The sequence below is a fragment of the Opisthorchis viverrini genome, assembly GCF_000715545.1.
Source record: "Opisthorchis viverrini unplaced genomic scaffold opera_v5_63, whole genome shotgun sequence".
Taxonomy (NCBI): domain Eukaryota; kingdom Metazoa; phylum Platyhelminthes; class Trematoda; order Opisthorchiida; family Opisthorchiidae; genus Opisthorchis; species Opisthorchis viverrini.
In genome coordinates, this window is record NW_008751719.1 from 810,539 (window position 1) to 834,933 (window position 24,395).

At 40.3% G+C, this 24,395-nt stretch overlaps 1 protein-coding gene across 1 annotated transcript in view; it reads right to left on the reverse strand.

Annotated features, from left to right (window-relative positions):
• Positions 1-427, reverse strand: part of T265_13400 (hypothetical protein) — a gene marked incomplete at both ends in the record, with an annotated part of 3,181 nt that extends 2,754 nt beyond the window's left edge. Inside the window, 2 exons of the mRNA XM_009168708.1 lie at positions 19-322; positions 353-427. Coding sequence (XP_009166972.1) covers positions 19-322; positions 353-427 — 379 coding nt within the window. The remainder of the gene's footprint in view (positions 1-18; positions 323-352) is intronic.
• Between the last annotated feature and the right edge of the window lie 23,968 nt (positions 428-24,395).

The following is a 24,395-nucleotide window of genomic DNA, read 5'->3' on the forward strand; positions in this document are numbered from 1 at the left end:
GCTGGGACCAGCGGGTACCGGAATACTTCACTCGGCCAAGCTTATCTGCATTATGCTGGGTGGGGTGTGAGTGCCGGCGTTGTTGACTCAGGCCAATCTTCGTCGGAAAAAGGCGGGAACAATCAGCGCAGGCCAATTGGGCAACCGTGTTCGTAACTTTCCTTTCATTGTCGTGAACTCGATGATGGGCTACCAAGCCAGCTTTCGATTTGCAACACTTGCCGCATTCCTCACACGTGAACGAGTCTCTCGGCGCCAGATGATTTGTAGTATACATTGTCGAAAGTAACCAGCACATTGAAACCAAACGGGGTGGTTGGCCCTGTCTGGAGTTGCTGAACTCTTAGCTCACCCAGACAGACGTCCAGACTACCCGGTCGGCACCACGAGGAGGTGGTTCAGCTCGCCGACTAAGTATATAAGCCGACTAAGTATGCATGCTCAAAGTATGTAAAGATTCTGGAATAAGAACACGCGTCTAAGGACCAACAACCAACCCGTACTACTACTACTACTGCTACTACTACTGTTATCATTTATTTTTGAAGAGCATGGTCACAAACAGAAATTGAAAGCAAGCGACGAATGCGAAAGGGCAACAAAACAATATACAGTTTTTTTTTGTGGTCGAGAAATACACTCACTTGCAAATCAATTTGCTTTTCACGAGAGACTCAACTGAATCTCTCGTTCATGATATTCTACAACTGAAAGCGCTGCACACAGGCCGCCTCGTGTTTCAGTTGGCACAATACTCGAGATATCGCAGTATATTTTCACAAAGGAAACTACTCACATGGTGGCTAAAAACTCTTCGACAGCCCACGACCAGTTTCGTTCTTCTTGGCACTCATCAGGTAGGCGCAGTCCCCGAATTTCCGCCATCCTAACTATCTAATTGAAACAAAATTGAGCTGTTTTCGAGAAATACACTCACTTGCAGATCAATCTGGTTTTCACTCAACTGAATCCCTCGTTTATGATATTCTACAACTGAAAGTGCTCCACACAGGCTGCCTTATGTTTCAGTAGAATATCATGTAGAATATCGTAGATGAGAGATTCAGTTGAGTCACTCGTGAAACCCGAATTGATTTGCAAATGAGTGTATTTCCCAAAAACAGCGCAATTCGGGCTCAAGTAGATGTTTGGGGTGACGGAAACTCGGTGACCGGCCTACCTGANATGAGCCCCAAGAAGGGTGAAACCGGTCGTGGGTTGTCGAAGAGTTTTCATCAGCCTTGTGAATAGTTAGCCTTTTTGTTGTATCTGACAGTAGATATCTTCAGGAAAATGGTGCACCAAGGCATGGAAAGTATCGTGATCACTCGGAAGGAAACGATTTTCTACATTCTAGCTGACAAGATATTTTATCGGAGCCATTTCTACTTCGCTAGCCGTATGGCAGCCGAAGAATTCTAGGTTGCAGTCGGGGCCCTGTAACATGATAGCGCTGAGATTTCTGATGATATCAGCAGGGTTTGTGACAAGGCGTTTTAAAGATATTTGGGTTTTTACGCCGCATATCAGACTGCTTAGTCAAACTGTACATTTAGGTCACTGTCGATAAAGAGTCGACCTGAAAACTGTCTAGGGTAGCTTCCTACAAGCATGAGTCTTCTAGCTGAAAAGCCGAGAAGCGCTGTAAAGCTGCTTCATCCTTATGGGGATTCATCAGCAGTGCACACCATTCGTAACTTCGGAGAGTCTCCAATTTGGGATCTCCAGGCTAGTAGTTAGAACTTTTTGGCCACAAGCGGCTAATAAGCAGTGTGATTAGCTATCACTAAGACAGAACATAGCGCCGCTCACGTGATCCACATCACGTGGTCTTAGTGTTGACTTGCTCCACGAGCAACGACTTTTCAGATAGAAGTTTCGGATTTTAACACCAATCTGCTCAGTGTACACTCACGCGGACAATAATATACTAAGGTGGAAACCAAATCTCCGGCAGAACATTGATCTCCTCGTGCGAACGGGGAAAAAGGAGACTTATTTTTGCGTGTTCGCAAACGAGGAGTGAAGGTAGAAGCATTCTTCCATCCCAGTGCTATGTTAAACAGGTTGTCCTAATGTATTATTTTATCAGGGCCATAGCAGCTACCGTGTAAAGCTTCGACAAACTTCAAAGCCTATTAGGCCACATATTTTCCGCTACGTCTAGAGTATTGTTAACGTGTAGCAGAGCCCCACTGGTTGGAGTAACTGCATTGGATTCAAATTTTAAAGAGTACGGCGAGAAGTATTTTCATTACCATCAAAGTTCCGGGCTGGGAGGTCTGATTTGGTTAACTAAATAATTTTTTGCAATTTTGAATGTGATCTGACCAGGGCATCGCATCAATACCCTGCGCCAGAATTGAGCCAAACCATCACTACAAAGTAACCCTGTAACAACCAAGAGTCGTTTGAGCCCTGAACCATGCTTAGTTTTTCATCTTATGAAGATTGCGTTCTATCGTTGTAGCGTAGTGAAACGATTAAGGTGTGGTGGCTCCAGCCCCTTTGCTGACAATCAAGCAACACAAATAACTATGATGACGGGGGTGGATCAAATGTTTCTAACCCTCAAGTACTAACAAAATGCCGGATATTTCCTACTGCCTTATCCTAAAGAATAAAGTTAAACTCTGAATTCCTGTCGCGTACCAATTCGAAGCATTCCCTGTCAGCATCATGGCCCTACAATGCAGTGAAGGGTTACTTAACAGACTGATACGGCTACCACATCAATCCCACCTCACATTGATAACTGCATTTCTGTTTTCCTCCGGAGCCAATTTAATGCATGAATAAGCTTTCTCCTCCAACCAGAAAAAAACTCTAAAAGCAATTTTATTTGCTCTATTTCACATGATTTTCTGAGAACCCAGACATTCGAAGGACTGTTAGATACAACCGTCGTTGACCAAATGAGGCAGTCAACAATTCAAATTTGAGTGCCTTTTCAAACATCCTCTTCTGCCACAAAGTCGGTGAAACGCTTTCCCAAGTGGATTAACTTCAATCACAACGGATCAGTTGTTGCATAGCAAAGCGATATTGTCCAAATCCGGTCACCCGAATTGCGATCATTTTACTGTCAAAATAGCAGACACCGTCGTAGATGAAAACATAAACTGAGGGAAAAGTGAGTAATTTGCTGTCAAAGCGTTCGACAAAAACGCCATTAGACTTCATTTACCGTCGTGGTGAAACAAATGGTCGCGAATTTGGTATACCATAGACTAATGATAATTTTAACATCGACTCAGATTGTATTTATATAAATGAAACAGAGTGAGAGGTTATTATTTCAGAAAGATTTAAAATCAGTCGATAGACTGTCTCTCAAATGGCTCGGTATCTTGTGCGAGGCTAAGCAGGGGTGGAAAAATCACGAGTAAGAATAATATATGCTTTTTACTTAATAATCGTAGCCTTTTTTACAAATTTGACATAAACGTACTCGTAAATCTAACCTTCCTCCAATCTGCCATTTCGAAAATGGTAGACAGCCTTTTAAGGTTATATTAGCAAGCAAGGCAGGGAATCGCACTCACCCAGTTATACACTAATGGTTTTCCCTTACTGATGACCAAATCTTCGCAAACAACTCTAAGCTTGGGAAAACGGACAAAATTTGAGTTACAGACAGTCAGATGCATAGCAGATATGTACATATTTGGTGAACAATTCTGTCTTTGAAGGTGCCATTCTCTAGTTTTCCAATATTCTTACGCAACAAATCAAACAAAACGGAACAAAGATTGGGTCTTTGAAAATCTCAACAACGGGTAATGTGTACTTTTAGTTGAATATAAGTCGAACACACCACTTTGAATAAAACGAAGCCTAAAGTGAACAACGTTCAAGAAGCTGCTCATTTAGTTTGTCTGGCTTTTCTTAAATTATTAGGGTAACCAAACATTGAGAATTTTTGACACACCAAAGATGCGCAAGGAAGCATGGTAATCAGACAAAAAATCACTTTGACTTATAAAATTGAAAAATTCTAAAGAATAGCTGGAAGTCCCTGTGGTTTTGTCAAAAAACTTAGGCAAAAAACATCATAGTGAAGTCTATCTCAGCTTGGATGTATATCCTCCGTACACCAGAGCACCTAGCTTTAAAAGCCTTGAAATTTTACACCGTGTGTTAAAACAAAATGCATCCTCAGATGCACGCACTAACCACGGAAAGATGTTCGAGTTTTGTCTACACTCAACTTTTTTCCACATCCAAACAGCGTGAGCTGGCGGTGTGTCGTACTGCGTCGATGTGTAGGCGTACAGCAATGCTGTGTTTGTGCTGTCTTGTTGACGAAGAGGAGGGTTGCCTCTTACTATGACCGGTCGTTTTGACAACCGGTCTATTTTATTAGGTGGTTGGCTAGCTCCATGAGTGAGCAGCATCCAGATGACATTCAAGCTGAAACATCCTATTCTTTCTGCTTGATCTCTGAGTTTCATATACCACGGTTATCCAAATGTACCTTATTTATTTTGTCCAGCTATTATGGGTGCAAAAATTGAGCCAATCCGTGATAAAATATGTGGGATATATCTTCCAGTGCCCACTCCCAATTTTACTTGAAATACGGTCATCGATCAGCGATAGAAAAGGGCAGTGCTTGATAAGTATGTTCTTGAAGCATTCATAAAACAGAGAATTTAGTGTGCAGCAGAGTACTCTGGCTAATAAACTACCCTGAATTTTTCTGAAACCATCAAACTTTCATTGTTATTACGCCCTCTTCCGCCCGTGAGTTCTTCTATTTTTAGCCTCTGCTTCTCAACATTCAATCAGGTTAACTTAGCGCTTCTCTTTCTCCTGCACACTGAGCTTATTTAAAAACCTACTCAAGGCAATAGCACATCCAAACTACCCCGCTGTTTTTAACCGTCTCTGAAAGAGAAATTAAATGATGGCATTTGTTTCTTGCCACAGTAGTTGGCAGTGGTATCCGATAGCACACGGTCAATGTAAGATTACGGAGCTGTCTCGCCAGCTTATTGCATGAAGCAACAGCTCAATGGATGTTCGGACAGGTATTCCCCCAAGTAACAGTGAGCGACGCTGTAAAATCCATTATAGCAATAGGAATTCATCCAATCCCAGCCAACTTGTTCTGCATTGCTACTTGGAGAACGAACATGACACCCAGTGTGATTATGGGATGTGGTCTTGTTTAACAATTTTGCACGCTCACTGACCACGTTATAATGAATGGTGCTTTGAATGAGAGTGCTTCGGAGACATCGTCCTGTAATTTTTGATGCCATGAGAAGCGTTTCTCTAAAGAATTTGTTGAGGCAATTCTACATGTACCATTCTGTCTACTGAAAGACTATACTTCTTTCGACTAGATTGACAGTCGCTTAAAAAAGGATTTGATCTGTTTATAGTGAACCTGCTTCTTGAATGGATATACTGCCTTTTGTTAGCTACAACGATTGTTAACCAAATATCAACCAATAGTTGTCATCTCACATAAATCCGATCAATTTTCGACCAGGTTGAAGACAAACAATCCTGCTAACACACCATTGTTTTATCCTATTTCTACATCCGGAAAAAAATAGCGAATTCTGGATCTTCGATGTTAGTAACAACTTTGTATATTCCAGCCACGCCTACCTGCAATGCAGACTTAGGCTATATATTCGAGGACTGATAAGTTAGACTGCTCAGTGCTGCAGCTAATTCTACTGCTTTGTTTCCGGTAGACCAGCTATGCAAAAATTCGTGTGTGTTATCTAATGGTACCCTTCCCGCTTCCGCTTTTTTATCGGTCAGAAAAATATGTTTAATCAAATTTGAAAATTTTGTCCTAACATGAGTGTTCTATCATAAACAGTGGAACTCGGCTACTGCCTGTTAGACCATATATACTGAAGTTTCAATATCAGCAAGCAAGCCAACGTTTATATAAGTGGTATATGGTGATGTTACCGTAACAATCAATCTAATTTCCGCCGAATCGCTCATTCAGTACGTCCTTTGGCTAAACAACATGTCCAAAGTCCACTCTAGTTTTAGTATCGAAGTACTTTATGAGGCAATGATAATTATGAATGAAGTGAAGAAACCACAAAACTACGTCTACTTGTCGAGCTTTTATCACACTTATAAGTAGTAATGGTTGTTTCCAAATTTTGCAGACATAATGAGGTACGTTGCTGGGAATTCCAACTGGAATGAGTTCCATTGTGGAGATATAAGGCGAATATGTTAGTTCGGTATGTGTTGTAGAGGCATTTCTCTCAATTAACAGACTGCCCACTGCATGTTCTAACAGTTTGGCACCCATTGGGTAAGCATGGTCCTCAGAAGCCGAGACAAACAGTTATTTTTGGGGCTGAACTGGTGTAGCACAGGGATTTGGAGAAATATCACAATATAATGGCCTGAATCATACCCGTGTTCAAACAATGTAATCATCCTTCTGTATTCAGAAATAATAGTAGTTGCTTCACATCCCACACAAATAGCCACTTGAGAGTCCCTCAAGACAAGCGCAAGCTTTTATTTCCCAAAGAATGGATCTTGTGACATATTTCCTAACCATAGCCTTCTAGGCACCGTACCGACTGCTTAGTGCGTGCCATAGAGCTCTTTCAAGCTAAGGGTATGCTTACACAATAAGAAATAGTTCGCCCTACAACAGTAATAATGCGGTCTTCAATGCGGTTTGCTTTTCTATCTTTACGATTCTCCTACGACGTGGCAAAACCATTATGAATTTCCACCTTGAACATATACATCGACACGGACAGTGGGGCAGACAGAATTTAGACAATGTCTCACCCCGTTTATTAGACCAACGTTTCTGCGGCTCGGAGCTGGTCGAATTGGGAGAAAATGAAACTCGACAAATGCACTCATTTGTATACAAATTTGGTTTTCACAAGAGACTTACCTAAACTCCAGCTGAAGCTTTCTTTTATAATGATTTATGAAAATGTACCAAAATGTTCTGTGGTATTCCTAGTATCGTGCAACTTCATAGATGAAGTAGTCGCTATGCAACACCTTCAGTAGAAGCACACCAGCAATTACGAAAGATTCAGCGAGGATTTAGAGGAGTCTCTTGTGAAAATCGCACTGGTATGCAAAAAAGGGTATCTGTAGAATTTAGTGTAATTTGGGTTCAAGTAGAATACGACGTTGTATGAACTATGATTGCCCCTACCTACTGAGCTCCAAGAGGACAAAACTGGTCATGAGCTATTAAAAGGTTTTTAAAGCTTTTACGTAGTTTCTTCCATGAAAACAAGACTGTTATTGCTGGTTCATATCTCATAACTGCATGAGATTAGGATATCAGGTTTTCCCACATTCCATGCAGTAGGGCTGTTCACTTTCCCTCCCGAAACAGTCACTCGTGATATTCTGAAAATCTTACTATAAAATAGGGACTAGGTAGCTAGATTGCGATAGGCACATGCTTCACTCAAAAGGTTCGCTTGCCACCAAGAATTCGGCTGATATTCTGCGTGGGTAAATGGGTCTACTAATCTGTGTACACTGGCAAAATACCAACGTAATGCTGGATTATTTGCTCTCCACTTGGAATGTTTGTGCCATTTATTTTAGCGTGCAAAATCCAAGACCTCATGTGTTTTTATTTTTAATCTTATTCACTCAGTGCTCACCCAATTTATGATAGTTACGTATAATGTCATATTTGCTAGGGTTATTAGTGCGCAAGTAGATAGACTTAGCACTGCTGAGGTTCAGTTAGATGGGCAATTTGTATTAGAATCGGGACGAACGGACAAAGGCAAACATTCGCTGCAATTATGTGCAGACCGAAGATTGTTTCTGTGAAGTAACAAACCCCAAAGACAACCGACCACAGGATACCCCCCAGGTGCGATTCAGCCCCCAACAAAGATTAACTATATTACTGTTTTCTATTGGCGCTGCAAGTCCGTTACTGTTTATCGACAGCGACTCAGCTAGCCGCTCACAGTTGCCCAGCCGGATTCCTGACCAATAATGCAGCCCTGGAGAGTGGAATCAAGACCCATGGCTTCGAATGCAAATGTATTTGTCCCTCATGCAACATCAAACTTACGGTCCTCATGAACCTTCTTTTTCTCTACCATTGATCGTACAACTTTATTCTATTTATCTAGAAGGTGAATAACTCAGATAGCCTACTGATTTGAGTCGATGATTGTGCCCACCTACGAAAAAGATGCTCGCGTTAAATCTGTTAACCACTCATTTTGTCGCTGTAAAAAGGTATTTGAAGGATGGAACCAAGAACGGTGACGGGCATTCCGACAGTAAACTATCAGATGTTAGAGCAAGGGCATTCGTATAGGCGCCCTACATTTCTAATGTCCCTCAACTTTATGTGTATGTGGTTCTGTCGACCGTTTGGTCATTTTTAACATGCTTGCACAACAGTGTAAGTTTGTGACCATCATAACTAGTTTGCGTTTACACATGTGCACGTGAGACAATCTTTAGGAGTTGTCTTACAAGCAGTTGTGTCCGACATGATTGCTTATTTTACCCAGTTTTTTTTACTCGTATTTAGCAGGATAATGAGGCAAAAATGGGCCTCCAAAGTCCAGATCTTCATGCCTCTCTGAACGGAAACTCAGTCAATCTGGAGATTACTGCAGCACTAACAGTCTCCGAGTATGTCTCAGAGAATTGGAGGTGTTACACTAGAAATGGTGAAACGCCATAAGTATTCCAGAAATTGCATTCGCACTGACGGTATCGTCACAGACACAAAGGATGGGCAAACCTTGAAAACCAAAATTGCTTTTACAAATTCGCAACACTTGTGGCTTCAAAAAAGCACATTTCTGGGCTTCAGACTATATTGCGGGCTGCATTGTTGTGCGACTGCCATACTTGATCAATTCGGGTGGAGGAGCCGATACATACTCATATCTCAAATAACCGAAGTCTCCCAACTGTTTGTCACAAAACCATAGTTGTCAAAATCCTTCTAATTTGAGTTCAAGCAGAAACATAAGGTTGAAAAAATCTAAACTTGAACCTGCCTTTAGGCCAACAAAAAAATAAACGTGCTTTCTCGACATGGTTTCAGAGGCCTTGTGAGTAATATGTAACGTTTAGACAAGGTTTTGAGTATTTTAGGTCCCGTTTTCGCTGTTGGGGTTCTAAAGTGGGTTCAAGCGGTTCTTCCCGTGCTTAGTTGGGGACAGCAATCGATATGGCGGCTAACCGATATTGGCGGCATTCCAGTTGTCGGTTTAAAGCTGGAGATGTGGGCACCTCGGGTGCTTATAGGTAAGCTGTAGTTTCTCATCAATTCCCCTTTTTCTTTTTTTAATCGCAGATTTTTACTTAGATCGATTGAGTTGTTTTTACGGCTGGGATGCACCGGCGCTTTCATTCGGTGTTGCTTTCAGCGATGGTTGTGTTGAATGATCCCAAGTAAAACATTTGTAATGGCTAAATAACCCCTAACTTCTGACCTGTATAACCAACATACTTATCCCAGTCCTGTTAGATTTATAAATAAAGACACTTGGATGGATCTTCAATTATTTCAAAGAGAAAACACGTAGTCTTGATTCAACAGTTTTGCGCAAAGTAAATGTTTTTGCTTTTGGTTGGAATTTTCATTAGAATATTCTTTGCTCCTCCTCAAAGTTTACCATAATGTTCTATTTGGTTTCAGCGTACTAACCACAGTGACTCGCACGCATACGAATCATCAAGCAAACGGAATCCCCGAGTTTTGGGCAGGATAAAATTGGGTTTCATCGTACAACTAAGAAAATAAAGAGTTGTTTGTATTTCTTTCGAGAAATCTTTCAAAAACTTTATCATATAAGCTTGCGACAATTTGAGTAACATTTTGTAGGAAGGTGGAGAACATATCTATTGAAAATCCATTGTTCACGTTCTTTTCAAATCCAGCCTTATCTTAGTCATTTTTTTTATTTTTAGCAGCGCTTTCCCCGTAATTTTCTCATTTTTTTATTCTGTCACTGCACATTTTGTATTTCCTATCTGCAGATTCGTTTTTCTCAACTTTGATAAAATGTTCTCATAAAAAGAGACTCCCTTTTCCCTTTTTCAATGATGTTGACAGTCGACAGTAGGCTTGAAGAAGCCGAAAACGACAGGTGCACAGACTGTTCAAATTTAAAGTTTGAAGTTCCTCAGAGGAGACGCAGTATTTTTCTAATGATAAATGGAATAACAAATATTACAATTCTTCTGAAGAGAAATTGATTATTTTGCTAGCTTTTTAACAACAAAAATTCAAATAGAGTTGAAAATTTGCGGAACAACCGAATTTAAGTGTACACGTTTGCAGGCAGCTAGCATCTCCTCCTATATCCCGACATTAATTAGAAGTCGGTTGTATGAGACAGTAAACAAAATGGTTATTAAGGATGCAAAACGACCACTCGACTCGGTCGACTGGGCGATTAATCTGTTAAATTACTTGTTTGTTCAATTTATCCGTTTCAATGCTTGGATGCGGCATCACTTGGTCTGGGTCTGATGAAGTTCTTTCAGATGTTCCTATATTCTCAGAAAAGGTTTTTGCCATGCAAATCGTCTAGTGAACGCTGAAGGACGTGGGATTCACCCAACCTGACTCAGTTTGGGGGGGGTGGCGGGGCCCCCCCCACCCCTCTTTCATTCATTCTGTTCTGTGAATCATCTTATAAAGACTGGTATTACGAAAATCTCTGGTATACACGTGTTTTTCCTGCCACTGGCATTTCTGGACAGCTTGAAGTGGCCGCAGTGTATATTGCTTCGTATGGCTTATATACCGCTGCTTGCGCTGACACCAAGAGTCCCTGGTAATTAATCAGGTGGCTGTTGATCTGTTCGCCGAGCTTGGCAATTGATTTGCAAACGTCTCGTCGCCACTGGGGGAGACGTCTTCAGTGCGCTGTTGGTTGGGTAGTCCCTCTCTTCGTGCCTGCGTTTATATAGGTTACAAAGAGCAGCCTTGTGCCGTAAACTGGATTCTGGTTGGTCCAATCTTAATCTATGTTGAATTGTGGTCTGTATTTCTTGCTTCCTACAGCACGCCACTGTTGAAATTGCCGTCCATTGTTGTCTCTTTCGGATGGCCCCTTCTTGGTCTGTTTTGCGTCGTGGACGGCTTCTCCGGTGGCTTGTGGCGTACCTCCTATTTTTGATAGTTTCTTGTTCTATTGATTTCTCCTTTGGGCATTTGTTAGGCCTCGGGTATTGTGGTTCTGGATTTCTTTTGTCCTCAGAGGCTTGTAGACAGGATCAACTTCAATGCGTCTGTTTATTGCTCCATCAGTGGTGTCCTTGTAGAGCAGAAACTGATGCAGAAACCAAGCTGTCGTTAAGTTACTTCTTGCACGCAGGTGTAATTTAGATGATTTTGGCAAAAATATCCATCTGGTGCAATCTGTGGCAAAAAGGTTAAGCTCTTGTCGAGGTTAATTTAAAAACCTAAAATGGATAGCAATACTACGTAAAATTTGCGTCATTTGCAGGTATGCCGGCGACTACGCCGGCAGATAACGCGGAATGTGAGGTTTTGTTTAAGGGATTTGTAAGGTCCGATGCTCTTATTGATAACGCGACCAAAAAACGGTGTATACATTCCTCTACCGGTGGACACTTCTGTTGCGTAGTTAAGAGTGCAACACAGAGAAGCATCTGGCGAAGAAACTTTACGTTTGAACAATATTTGGAATGGCGCCACTATTTTTGAAGCGCAGCTTGACTAAAAGTTCAGATCCTTAGATATTGGTTCATTCAAGGGTTCTTTGTTAATTCACTTGCGCTGAACAGCATTTACTTTAAATACAACAAATAGTAGATAGATAATACACAACCGCAAAACAAAGAGAATGGACGGATGATATCATTGGTGGAAGAGTTGAATGGACGATTTTACTGCCAGGTCTAGTCGTAAAAGTATAGAAGACATTGGTCTTTGAACACATCATTTATTCTGCGCCTCATTCCTGGTTTGATTAACCCATTAACCTATATAATCCTTGCTCTCATCCTAGAGTTATAACGGGTATTACCTGCCCGCGTATTTGATGAAATTTGTGCTGAACGATCGTCTCTTCCCTACTAGTTTCACCTCATATCTGTCATAAAAGGAGACCAGGGTATCTTGATCGTTTTAGAGAAACATTTGTGAAGAATAGCTCAATGGTTAAGCCGCGAACTCACTGAAAATTTGTAGCTCAAACCTAATATTGGCTTTCCGATCACCTTCATCTACGTTTGTACATCCTGACAGTACCTCAGCCATCATGCCTCCGTTGGATTGCATGACAGTTGGACCCCGGTGTGCGGTTATTGTTATTATTATTAATTAATTAATTATTAATAAAAGGCTCGGATCCTCAAATGACATTTCTCTTCAGTCAACTTCGTGAAGTTCAACAACTTTGGAGTTTGGCTCAGTAAGCTTACTCACATTTACCAACGCTGGATATATAAAATCATGATATGCCGACTGATTTTGAGTGCCCATATGTAATGTTGTGGCTTTCGCTAAACATTTTTTTTTCTAAAATTCACTAACTGATTGCTAGACTTTCACAAACCTCTTAGCGTGCTTGTGTCTAGCAAAACCCTGCAGTAATATCTTGTACTGACCACAGCAGAGACCTCGGAAAATGTGCAAATTTAACCAGGGTTTGGAGTTTAAAAAAATTTATGACTTTCCACAAGAACCATGTCACCAGTGTTTTTTAATTTTGTAAATTTCGTCCTCATTCATTAGCAAAAGATTAAGCGTGCCTCGAATGTGATGATTTTCAAGGGTAACCTTCCAGGGTGACTATAATTTAAATTTATTGATGACTGATTCAACCAATCGCAGCCCTCGTTCATTTTAAATTATCTTTTTGAAAACGGCAACTTAATTTGAACTAGGCTATTCGTTTTCAGTTTACGTTTCAAATGGTCGCCTAGTCGGCAGTCAAATTTATTACTACGTTCCCGAACCTACATTTATGAATTGTGTCTTATAAAAGTTAGTCGGGTCAAGCAAGAACACGTGCAACATTGAGTGACCGGCATAAAACTCAAAGAAAGTCCCTGCTTCATTCATGAATCCTGTCAATTCTTGCACCACATTTGCCGCTTGACCTAATGATTATATGAAAATCCTTGTTAAGAACCCACAACATGAAACAGGCGAAACATTGTTTGCTTGCAAAACCAACTGTCCATTTGATTTGCTAACCTTTCAAAAACTCTTCAAAACACTGAACGGTCACTAAATGTGACATTACAAGAATAATCAAAAAACTACCAACTGGAGTTAGCTAGGTACCGGATTTGTTCATCCCCCACCATTTGAATTTTTCTGGGCGTGTGAGAAACAGCGTGTGATCAAAGGGCACGTAAACTGTGACGAATTTTGTCCGGGAATTTGACCTGAAGTTAAATTTTGAAAAAAATGTTTTGGAAGTTGCTTTGTCCATACTGTTTGGTTGCATAGTAACAGGGTGAAAAACAATCAACAGTGTAAAAATTCGGATGGGACGCGACCTATAAAATACATATGGTCTTGGGGGTGATGGGTGTTACGCGCTACGTGCGACTAAGTGATTGATGCCTGCGGAGCGCAGTCTGCAGACCTAAACTCCAAACTACTGTCCCAAAGCACATAAGGAAGTGGAAGGAAATTTAAGCACATGCAGCCGAAGACTTATTTGGCTGATGTCTTCCAAGCAAACGATTGTCAGGTATTTTTTCTCATAAACATTTAACAAAGTTAATATTATCCGCTTAAGTGAAACAAAAATTAGCAAGGCACTACGGTTTGTCTCAGCATACCGTACCTTATCCAGTTTCACCTGCACAAAGGTTAGAATATTCTGGTCGCTCTTACGTAACGTTACTTTATATAAGGGCACAGGATGTTCTCTTACGCATGTCTGCGAGTGAGTTCACTATTTGGCGTAAACTAAACCGTCAACAGAAGAATCATTTGTTTTTGTGTGGCTAAAGTTTGGCGATGTTGATCAGACTAATGGATGCCTAAAATGAATACTTCCTGCGTGTGAAATACACACATACACAAATATCAGACATAAAATGTCACATTGTTTGTCAGCGATAATTCGATGAAATATTATTGGGTGTTCCGTCAAGACATTAAAGACGCCCTAACGATGGAGTTCATCTCACCACTAATTAAGAGCCAGTCCGAATCCCGTCCATAAAAGCAGGAAATGAATTGTGTTGCTTCAATAACGCAACTCCAGATCGTGGTTGCACACAATTTGTGTGATGGAGGACGATGTGACGACGGATATCTGGTGAGGTTAGTTTGGTAAAATCGACGATGTCGAACAATTTTCCTAGGGATAATATGCAACACATTGTGGTGTTGTTGCATTTGATGGTCAAAATTGAGTACAGTCTCGATTGGCAAAAAAATGAAAAAGCTGAATAAGTACGTTTTTAAGTGTGAGTTTAAAACATCTCACAACGGAAAAACAAAAAGCTGAAATTAATGGCCACCTGGCGGTTACTGACAGTCTGGTGTGGCCAATAATTCTCTATTACATCTATACAAGCTTTCAGGAGATCAAGTCCTGTTTTGGATAAGGTTCTAGGGAGAGGCATATTTACGTTAAGCTGACTACGAGGAAGCTGCATCCGCAGAAATACTAACCAGTTTCCAATGTATAAATTTTGTTATGTATTGCTTTACGAACATTAATAAACCCTAGTGAGATCATTTCTAAATAGTAGTTTTGCAGTCCTTACAAACTCTTTGAAAATTGTTGATTACCCAGCAATTCTGACTAAAATGGGTGTTGTGTTAATTTAAAACAAATAGACATGTAATTTTAGCACTTTATAATCGAACACGCAATGCGTTTTGTCATTTTGGGCACCTCAACTAACAGTTCCAAATCAGCTTATCTATGATCGCATCAACTCATAACACTGTCACAAAACATTTAGCACCTAAAACAAGAGCCACCGTACCAATCTGTCAAAAAATAGTCTTATTAAATTGTTTTGTTCATCTCAGGAAATCGCAAAAGTTTACCATGCGGTCTGGTAATGCAAAATATGATATCGAATCCCGTTACCGTCAACCGATTTGTCCGGTGATCCAATTGTCCAGCTGGTGTACTATTTGTGTGAAATCAGCGGCTGGTGTGAGCAATTTTTGATGTGCTACGTCTCGGGAAAAGAAAGTAAAAAGTGTAGGAAATGAGGTGTTAAATAAGTATGAAAACCTAAGCATTGAAGTAATATGGTATTTGAAATACGGGTGATGTGCTCTGGTTTATGCCAGTGGGAAACGTGACTATCACCAAATTTAACAGATATTTTGCTTTTTCATTATCATTTAGCAAAACACCGGTGATATTGCTAGCTCCTAATTGTCGTGTGTGTAAACTTCATGGTTGTATTTGAGCTGAGATACTGCCAGAGCAGCCAAACCTGGACGGTGGACAATTACGGTCTTCAGTGATGCCTCTGGCTCAAAAGTCTAACTGCAAGGCAGCGTGAGACTACTTAAGAGATCCAGAGTTTAGGGAACAACTTGCCATAGTTGTTGCGGTTTCCAGTCTGCACATCAGGGCACTGTTTTCTTCAGATCCCCATCCGCTGAATAGTCTGGTAAGGGGATTCTCCAGAGTGGCGCCTTTACACACAGCTCATTGGGTTACTGGAGTACACAGACCATCTCTCTGGTGTCTTTGCCTATGGATGTTCGCCCAAAAGTATTTGTATCCTGTTTGGCATAACATAATTACGATATAATAATGGTGATTATAATACAATTACGACAAAACAATTATAATGGATTTACGGATCGCCACCTCTGTCCAAACGAATGCTTCATTCCTCGGCCTTCTCTAAATTTTCTCACCCTGGTCTGCCAAATAACATCCCAAGCAATACGGAAAACAACACAAATCTGCCCGTTTGGGAGCAAAACAGCCCCTTTTATTGCCTCACAAGTATGTCCAAAAAGTCAAGCTTGAAGACAAAATAATCGTTTTCAGATAATTGGCATAATAGTTGTGCTTGTTTTCGCAAATCTTTCTCAGTTCTCAATACCATAAAACCATAATGTATAACTGGTTAATTAATTTTTGTTTGCGATAATTTCCGAAACACCAGGAAATTCAGCGAATGACTCTCCTGTCGGTGCATGTGTTTTAGTTTCGCACATGGGGACAAAGACATTCAATTGGTTACCTTATTTTTTATAATTCCAGCTTTGGTATCCAATTTCGATAACGAAGTGCAGATCCTTAATCTCCGATTAGCTCTCAATAGCATGCTTTAGTTGTTACTTAGAAGACGTATCCCACTACATGGAACGTTTATTGGAACTCAAAAACACGGACAAAACCCTCAAACATCCAAATTGTCAGCTTGTGTGCAACGATGTTTACAAAGAAACTACTCGTAGCTGTGAACTTCCTTGCCCTGTAAAAACTCTTCACATGGTGCACTTGTACTGTACATGTAATGTACATGTACATTGTATATCTGTACAAGAATCTCAGATTTTGAGTTACCTTCCCTCTTCCATCGCACGATCGAATTTTCTGGTCTTTTAAGCCGTAAAAGAAAAGTAAGGACTTCTAATGGAAAAATCGGATTCGCGTTCCACAAAACTTTTGTATTCGCTTGCAAATCCGGTCAGACTTTTCTACAAAAAGGTAGCACTAGCGTAGATAAATGCAGTTAAATTTTCAAACAATTCAAAGGAATCTGGTGTTTAAATAAATGTGATGAATCAAAGTCATCCTCATGAGTCTTACGCCGCTTATTCATTTTAGGTCTAAAACTGCATGGATTGCGAGTTACCCACAATTATGGCTGCTGCAATGGTTTTCTCGCATATGCACTCGAAATAAATTGAATTTATTATGAACTGTCTCTACTACGTCGGAATGCAAATGGAGACAAACGATGTACTGATTACACATCTGCGTGTTCCGCTTATTTCTCCAAGCTCGATTTATTCCAGATGACTAGTTTGATTGATATGATGAAATCAACATAATGTGAATTCAATCTCACCCAACGAGTAGACATTACAGCCATATTATTTGTTAACACTTACGTTTTGTTTCTCATGTTGTCTTTCATCAACGATAAGCAACCCTGTCTAATGAACAGACGGCCTTATGAAAATGAGATTCATATTACGCCGTCATGGCTTACAGCTCTGTGTGTAAGAATGCCAGACACAGACAGCCATTTGAATGCAAACGGCTTTCAGTACTCGAGTTTTGTTATTAACCCACAGCGACTTTCATGCCAACGCAAATCTACGTTCCTTGTGTTTGTTCATGCGTAAATGCGTAAAAATTGTACCCAGCTCCGCATAACCGTATTTACCAACACCTTAAAGGTCACAGTTGTATCCCAAACATCAACGTAATTGACAAGAGTAAGTGTCTATCCAATTGGCTAATATCCTCACTGACGCTAGCACGTGTAACCTTAGTATACCAGGTAAAATTTTGGCAAGGTGATGCAGTGATCACATTTTTACACTGTTCCAATTACTTAGGTCGAAACCTGCATACCTCTCGCTAAGAGTCACGATCCTTCTCAGAATACTTTTGGCCCTACAAATAGTCTAAAATTCCAAAATATACCTGACACGTTTGTAGATGTTTTATTCCTCCTTGTCCCTATAAACTTGGCCGCATTTGGGTTCACAGTAAACTATCCAGAGGAGAAAAGTATCATAAATATGTTCTGTAATTTGCCGGTTGCGGAGCGATGTGCATCCTAAAAGACAGTGACCCTGCGAGTCTGAAAGAGTGCAAATGGACTGATATTATGCGGATGGTGTCGCTATGTAATTAAAAAATTGTGCATTTCTGCAACTCCTCTTAAATTTGCAAGTTAAAGTTACCCCTCTTGTCATGGACTTTCAAAATTTACTATCGTAATTTAGAACTCCAAGTCTTTTTATATTTCACTTGAGCTTTAAAACCAGGACTTTGAGTCCTTTGTTCAGATTGCATACCTTGACAGTTGAATAAACCGTGACTGTGTGGCGTCAAATGTGGTCACCGTACATTTCGGGGTAATGTGTTGAAATATAGGTAGCTCGAGTGCGTTTATTGGTGGTTGATCAGATGATCGTACTCGACTGCGCACTGACGATGTCTCCTCGAAAGGGGACGAAACTTTCGCAAGCTAATTGCCAAGCTGGGTGAACAGATCAACCAACCTCTGATCAACCACCAGTCCTCGGCCAATCGCTATGGATGCTAGAAGCGTTTTCCATTCAATCTAAAAAGACCATGTGTAAAAGTGACCGAGAGAGAAGTACTACTTTACACCTCCGTTGCTTATTCCATCCTTTAGGAAAATTTCAAATATCTCCAAATACATTATCATTTCTTCGTAGCACGGCAGGCGTTAGGTGATTACAGAACACGTGCGATACAGGGGTTTGTAAGCATGTGCATGACAGTGAATCTTATTTTGTGCGGAAGCAGAGGAGGCCTTCAATTAAGTTGGCTAAAAATACGCTACTCACATCCGACTAAGTTCAGCCAAATGCAGCAGAATTTTTCACTTCAAATCATTGTCCGCTACCTTGTGGCAGGAACATGTTTAACAAACTTAAACCAAAACGGCAGTCAACAAGCTAACAACGATGAGTTTTTTATGCGTTTTCGACTTTACAACCTCCTGTCAGCTATACATTATATGGCACATTGCTAAACCTTATTCAAGCCTGACTCAGGCAGTCTGGACAAAGCTTCTCTGTCGTTGCATAATTGAGTCAAATGAGGTTTAGGAAGGATGTGGCGTCATTCTTCCTGATAGAGTTGTACTCTGACGGAATGCTCACTTGTATTTACTTGCTTATAGAATCAGAATCTTTTCCAACAGGTCCCCACCCGGATATCAAGTATCTGGGCTTTTTGAACATATTTGTGGGGTGATCAAGCAACATTTTTACTAGTGTTCTTTTATTCCTTATAATTAAGTAGGTGATCAATCAAACAAGAGTGGTGCTTAAAACGTTTTTCTTCGCTAAGCAATGTTTTGGTAATATCGATCTAAAGGTGAAAACTTATGGGACTTTCACAAGTCATTTTGTCATTATTGGTCGCCTTATTATCTGAGAAAAGCAGTAGCACCGCTTGAATGTAGGAGTTTCTTATCAGTTTCTCTAAACTCTACATCGAGTAGAAAAAAACTTGGAATGTCATACCCTATGTATCCAGCAAAACGTTTACTGCTCAATGCTATAATATGGCGCGACCCGAAGATGAGTTAAGTTAGAAATATTTGAGTGAAATGGCAACTACATATTTGCTCTTTACTTTCTAACGGCACGTAACTTAGTAATTAAATTCAAACTCGATTGATATGTAGGACAGACTGAATATATCGTTCAGATGTTTTCGGTATGACAGCTGTCAACATTTACAAAACGACAAACATCTGATGGAAAACGGGGGACAGTTTGTTATTGATTTTATGTTTTTAGTAAAGATTGAAGTTTAAAATATCCGTTCCGCGTAACTTGAAAACGTCCAATTTTATGGGCAAAGAAAGAAATGTTCTGCAATCTGTGTCACAAATGATATTCTCCGGCGTCATTCCTGTGATTGGCAGCGTTTAAAAATCACGAGTACATGTATGTTTGATACAAACACATATATGATCAGATATATGGATATATAATGGGCAAACCTTTTAACTTGATTTCGTCATCCTGCATCTATTATATTAAATTTGATGCAAGAACGAATAGTTGTCTCATTGTCAAGTTTACATAATAGGAAGTCATTCTTACACGCAAACCCTCGAAGAAGCTACATGAAACTATATAATCCACCTGTTGCAATGTACACTTGCATATCGCTCTCATGCAGAAACAACGCCGTTTGAAACACTGGTCTATGCTTACTTATCCCTAAGCATTTTCGCTGTTTCAAATGACACAAGAATCCATAGTGTTACGTCGGATAAGTTTTTATAGAACAGCTGTGCAAAACATGCGTTCGCATTTTTACTACCAATAAACCTGAAGATATATACTACTGGTGGGAGCCCTGACGCGAGTAAAACGCTATTTAGCTGCGTTAATCCTGGGTTCTGACTTCCCAGGATAACTGTCTCCACTGAATAAGGGATACTCGAAAGGAGGTAATCTTGATACAGTCGCACCGGATTAAAAAAATTGGTTTATTTAATTACTAATTGTGGCTTCAGGCCATTTACACAGGCTAGGACCATTCACTTTTTCTCATGCTGTGCTAATGGTCGTCCTTATCGAAGGGTAACTGACAACGATGGGCCGCCATCACTATCGATTATTTTCGGCAATCACATGCAATACCCTAAAAGCCGAATCTCTCAAATGAAAGTTTATCAATACCAGCGGTACTATGAATACAGAAATAAAATAATAAAGCTGTACGAAGCTAGAATTGTGGGACCAATACGGCTTTTATACAACGGTTTGGGAACTGCCGGTTCCTAACGGACCCCAATGTCCACGCCATATCAAGGCAACGTAGCTACAAGTTAGCGAAACTCTGTCTTGATTAAAGCAAAAGGTGCGATGATAGTGCCAAAATGCGGCTTATCTTTAGGTGAGAAAAAATAGGAAAGGCAACATCGAAGCAAAACGGAAACAGATAAAACGGGAAATTACGTTGTATACAATGAGAACAGAAGAAAAGTATCCACAGCGCCCCAAAAGCCACCACGTCCTTCCCTGATCTACCAACTCATATCATTGCATGCAAGAATTAGATCAACCCAAATGGTACAACCGCTATAGCCACAAACGTCTCTCTCAGTCCGGTGCATGCTCGCAGGGTGAGTAGCACAGAAAAGTGAACGCCGCCCTATCCTCCGGACGAACCTGTCCAGGCTTTCAATGGTTGAAGGTGGGTTAACGCGTGGCGAAGCGCAAGTCTTCTGCTGACCCAACTAGCGACCCTTTTTTCTTAAACAGACATGGTCTTGGTGTAGTGTCTAAGGAGGCTATCATCCTCTACTAAGCAACCTTGCAAATAATTAGGGCGCCTCTCCGCTATATACAAATTAACGGATAGGTTTTCCAAGTTCACCTTACAAGGTGGAGGCACCTGATTGTGTCCGCCTATCCAACTAACAGACTGCTTGGGACAGTAATTTACCCTTCATTTTGTTGAAATCCGACTCACATATCCTCAGTATTTGATCCTCAACACTGGGTTCTGTACTGAGGCAGTTCACTGGTATTCGTTTGTGTCATGCAGTTCCTAGAAACTGTCTATCCTAAGGCCGTTAGATATGCGTAGGGATGATTTGGAAAACAAGCGCTGCTCAACGACCCAGTGGACCTCCGGGACATTATTTGTCGTTAAAACCAATAAGCCACATCCGGTATTTCGTGCAAAATGGACATCTGTTAATTGCGTCCATCCTATTGCAATCAAATCCTTGCTGTTGAGAGGCGACTACGTAGTTCAGGCACAATCGACGTTCACAACACACCCGTCAAGCAAATAATGTATGTTAATGCTGACTGTCACGCTGTCCTTGCTGTCAAGGTTATTTACCAATGATGCTTTCATGCCCATCGCCTCTTCTATCCCAAGCTACTTTGCCACGTTGGCCGTTAATATGGCAATATCAGAACCGTTGACCAACAGTGCATGGGTCGATACGGTACCCTTCGGCCCAACCAGCAAAACTGCTAAAAACCCAAGGCAGCTCCGTAGTCCCTCAACTACCGTTGAGTTGACGATGTTACCTTTCGTAGTCATTGCAGCTCAAAACCGGTCTCACCTTTCTTGGCACTCATCAGGTATGTTTTCGTCAATCTTGTGTTCTACGTGAACCAAAACCGGACAGCTTTCGACAAGCACATCCGTCTACATCCCATTTTGATTTTCATGCAAGATTTATCAGGAACCGAGCTAAATCTCTTGTTTATCATGTTCTTAATAAAATTGTCGAAGTAAATGGAAAAGTTCACTCTTGAATTTAGGTAGAACAATTATTCCGAGACTATGTTTGGTTTAGCCTCTAGAAAGTAATTACTTGGAGAATTAATTAATCATTCCTCCAAATCTAGATATTTTTCAACTATCCATAAATCTATCAAAAACGCTACATTTTTTGTCACCATATGTGAGCACATTTAGATGGCGCCGGTGAGTAACTTTAGTCGTATGAACGATGTTTGTCTCAAAGCCCATAGTTTATCCCAGCTTTGCCATTTTTGCTTAAAATCCATTTTTTCTTCATTATTCAGCGCCCCATCTTGTAATGTCAACTTACAATGGTCTTTGCGTCGCCAGTAAATATTAGCCTCATGTGTATCTTTTGTGGCAGTTCATTGTCCTACCTTTAACTTGGTACATATTACGTTATGCATTCTATAGAACACAACTAGAATTTTTCAGAACATAAATTGTATGTATCAAAGTTAATCTGAGTTTAAAAAATAGAAACTTTTTGATCAAGCGGAGCAACCATGCTAATGTGTAAGTGAGCTATCACTAAAGATTTCTGCATCCACCGCGGTCGGCTACTCTGCCCTTTCGGCATAAAGACGGTAAAGAGTTAAAATAAAAATCAATAATTTGGTTTATCCAGGGACGATTTCTTTGGACACGCAACCCAGGATAAAGGTTCGCTTATCTTTACATTTTTCTCACATGATACAACTTTAAAAATGGCTCAAAAAATTTAGGCTGTCTGTACAATATTTTTCACGGATATCCGCAAACTTTGCATTATTTCAAGCTGCATTTACAACCGAATTGTAGGAATGACCTTCTTTGGAGGACATTCCATAAAATTATGAAAAACATTTGCTTACTACCTGGACTATTGGCATAAGCTATTACGTTGCGCTTTTGTACTAGCAGTAACTTAAACAGCAGGCAAGATTTAAACAGCATATTCGCTCAAGAGACATTGTAGAGAAGATATTCAAGTGCAACTTAGACAAGTGTCCCATAGAACCCAAAGCAGTATACAACTCAGCACATTCTTCCAGCTTGTTGGCTTGTTTTCTCCAGCCTGAAGTTGTATATGCTTCCTTTAATTCAGATGCTATTACGTCGTCACTTCTCAAATTTTTCAATTGGATCAAAACTGCTCTCACCTGGTCGAATTGGCGGCAAACTCACTGCACAACTTTTAAAAAATATAAGTTCAGTCACCTTTCTGTCTTGAATAATCAAAAATTTCAGTCCAATTGTGTAATATGTTGCTGTTTAGGTAGTCTAAGCGGTTTCATTATCTCTAGAACATTAAAATGCCGGTCCATAGAATAACATACTTATTAGCTGTCACCATCCATTTTATGGGAGCACGGCACACGGCTTATACTTTCACGTTTGACTGTAGGACGACAAAAGGATATTCTTTGTTAGCAAAACAATAATCCGTTGTTCTTCCGCAAATTTCAAGATTAACGGCTTTACTTCTTCAGCCGCCAAGGCAAAATTCAGTCCCTTTCTGAAACCTAAAATTTTTTTCGTTTTCATTTACTTTTACCAGTGTAAAACACCGGAAACTCTGTGATAGCTTGCAAGCTTCTGTTACCTAGGTGCTGTGTCCTAGACATCTTGACGAAAAGTACTTAAGTGTGACACCCTCTGTCTGCAGCCATCTTTGTACGCACCATCTGCTTGCAATAAATCTACACATGCAGCAGTCAGTGAACTTAAGCAGGATTTTCTTCACCATTTTTGGCACTTGTGTGGTTTCTCGTACCGCACTTATCATTCTTCAGTTGTTCTTCAGAAACTTTTTTAAAAGGCTTTCATCACAGTGAAAAATTCCTGAAGAATAATAAAGGGATTGGCTTGGTCAAATTTGTGCACACTAAGTACTTTAACGTTCATTTCATTATTGGATGTCATTGTTTCTATCAAGCCTTCAGAATGATTACGCTTCATTTTTGTGCCCACAAGAGATACGAAATCTTGTGGCTGGTACTTAACTTATCGAAATTCTGGAGTCTTTTTCATTTTTTGGCAGACTGAGTAGATAAAATTATGACCAAAATCCCCACTCTCTTGCTGAACTTCCATGAGCTACTATGCTTTGGTTTCGTACAATTACCCTATAATTTCCTAACTATACCAGTTCGAGATTAACTATCAAAACCAATGTTTACAATATTTTTAATTCGCGTGACTTCATCATTCGGCGATTTACAGGTGCTTTTGGTCCTGTCTAGGGCATTAGAATGAACCGGGAGTACCATCCCCATTGATCGGGAACATGAAACAAAACAGCTTAGCGATGAGTTTAAAGTATATTCTGAGATATTTTCAACTTCCTACGATAGCTCGCAGTCCTTTGTAAAGTGAGATTGCAGTGGATTTCGCTCATCTGAGATAGCAGTGGATAACAATTACAAGTTATTTCATAAGCAAGGATGCGTTCCTACAAATTTCTCACAA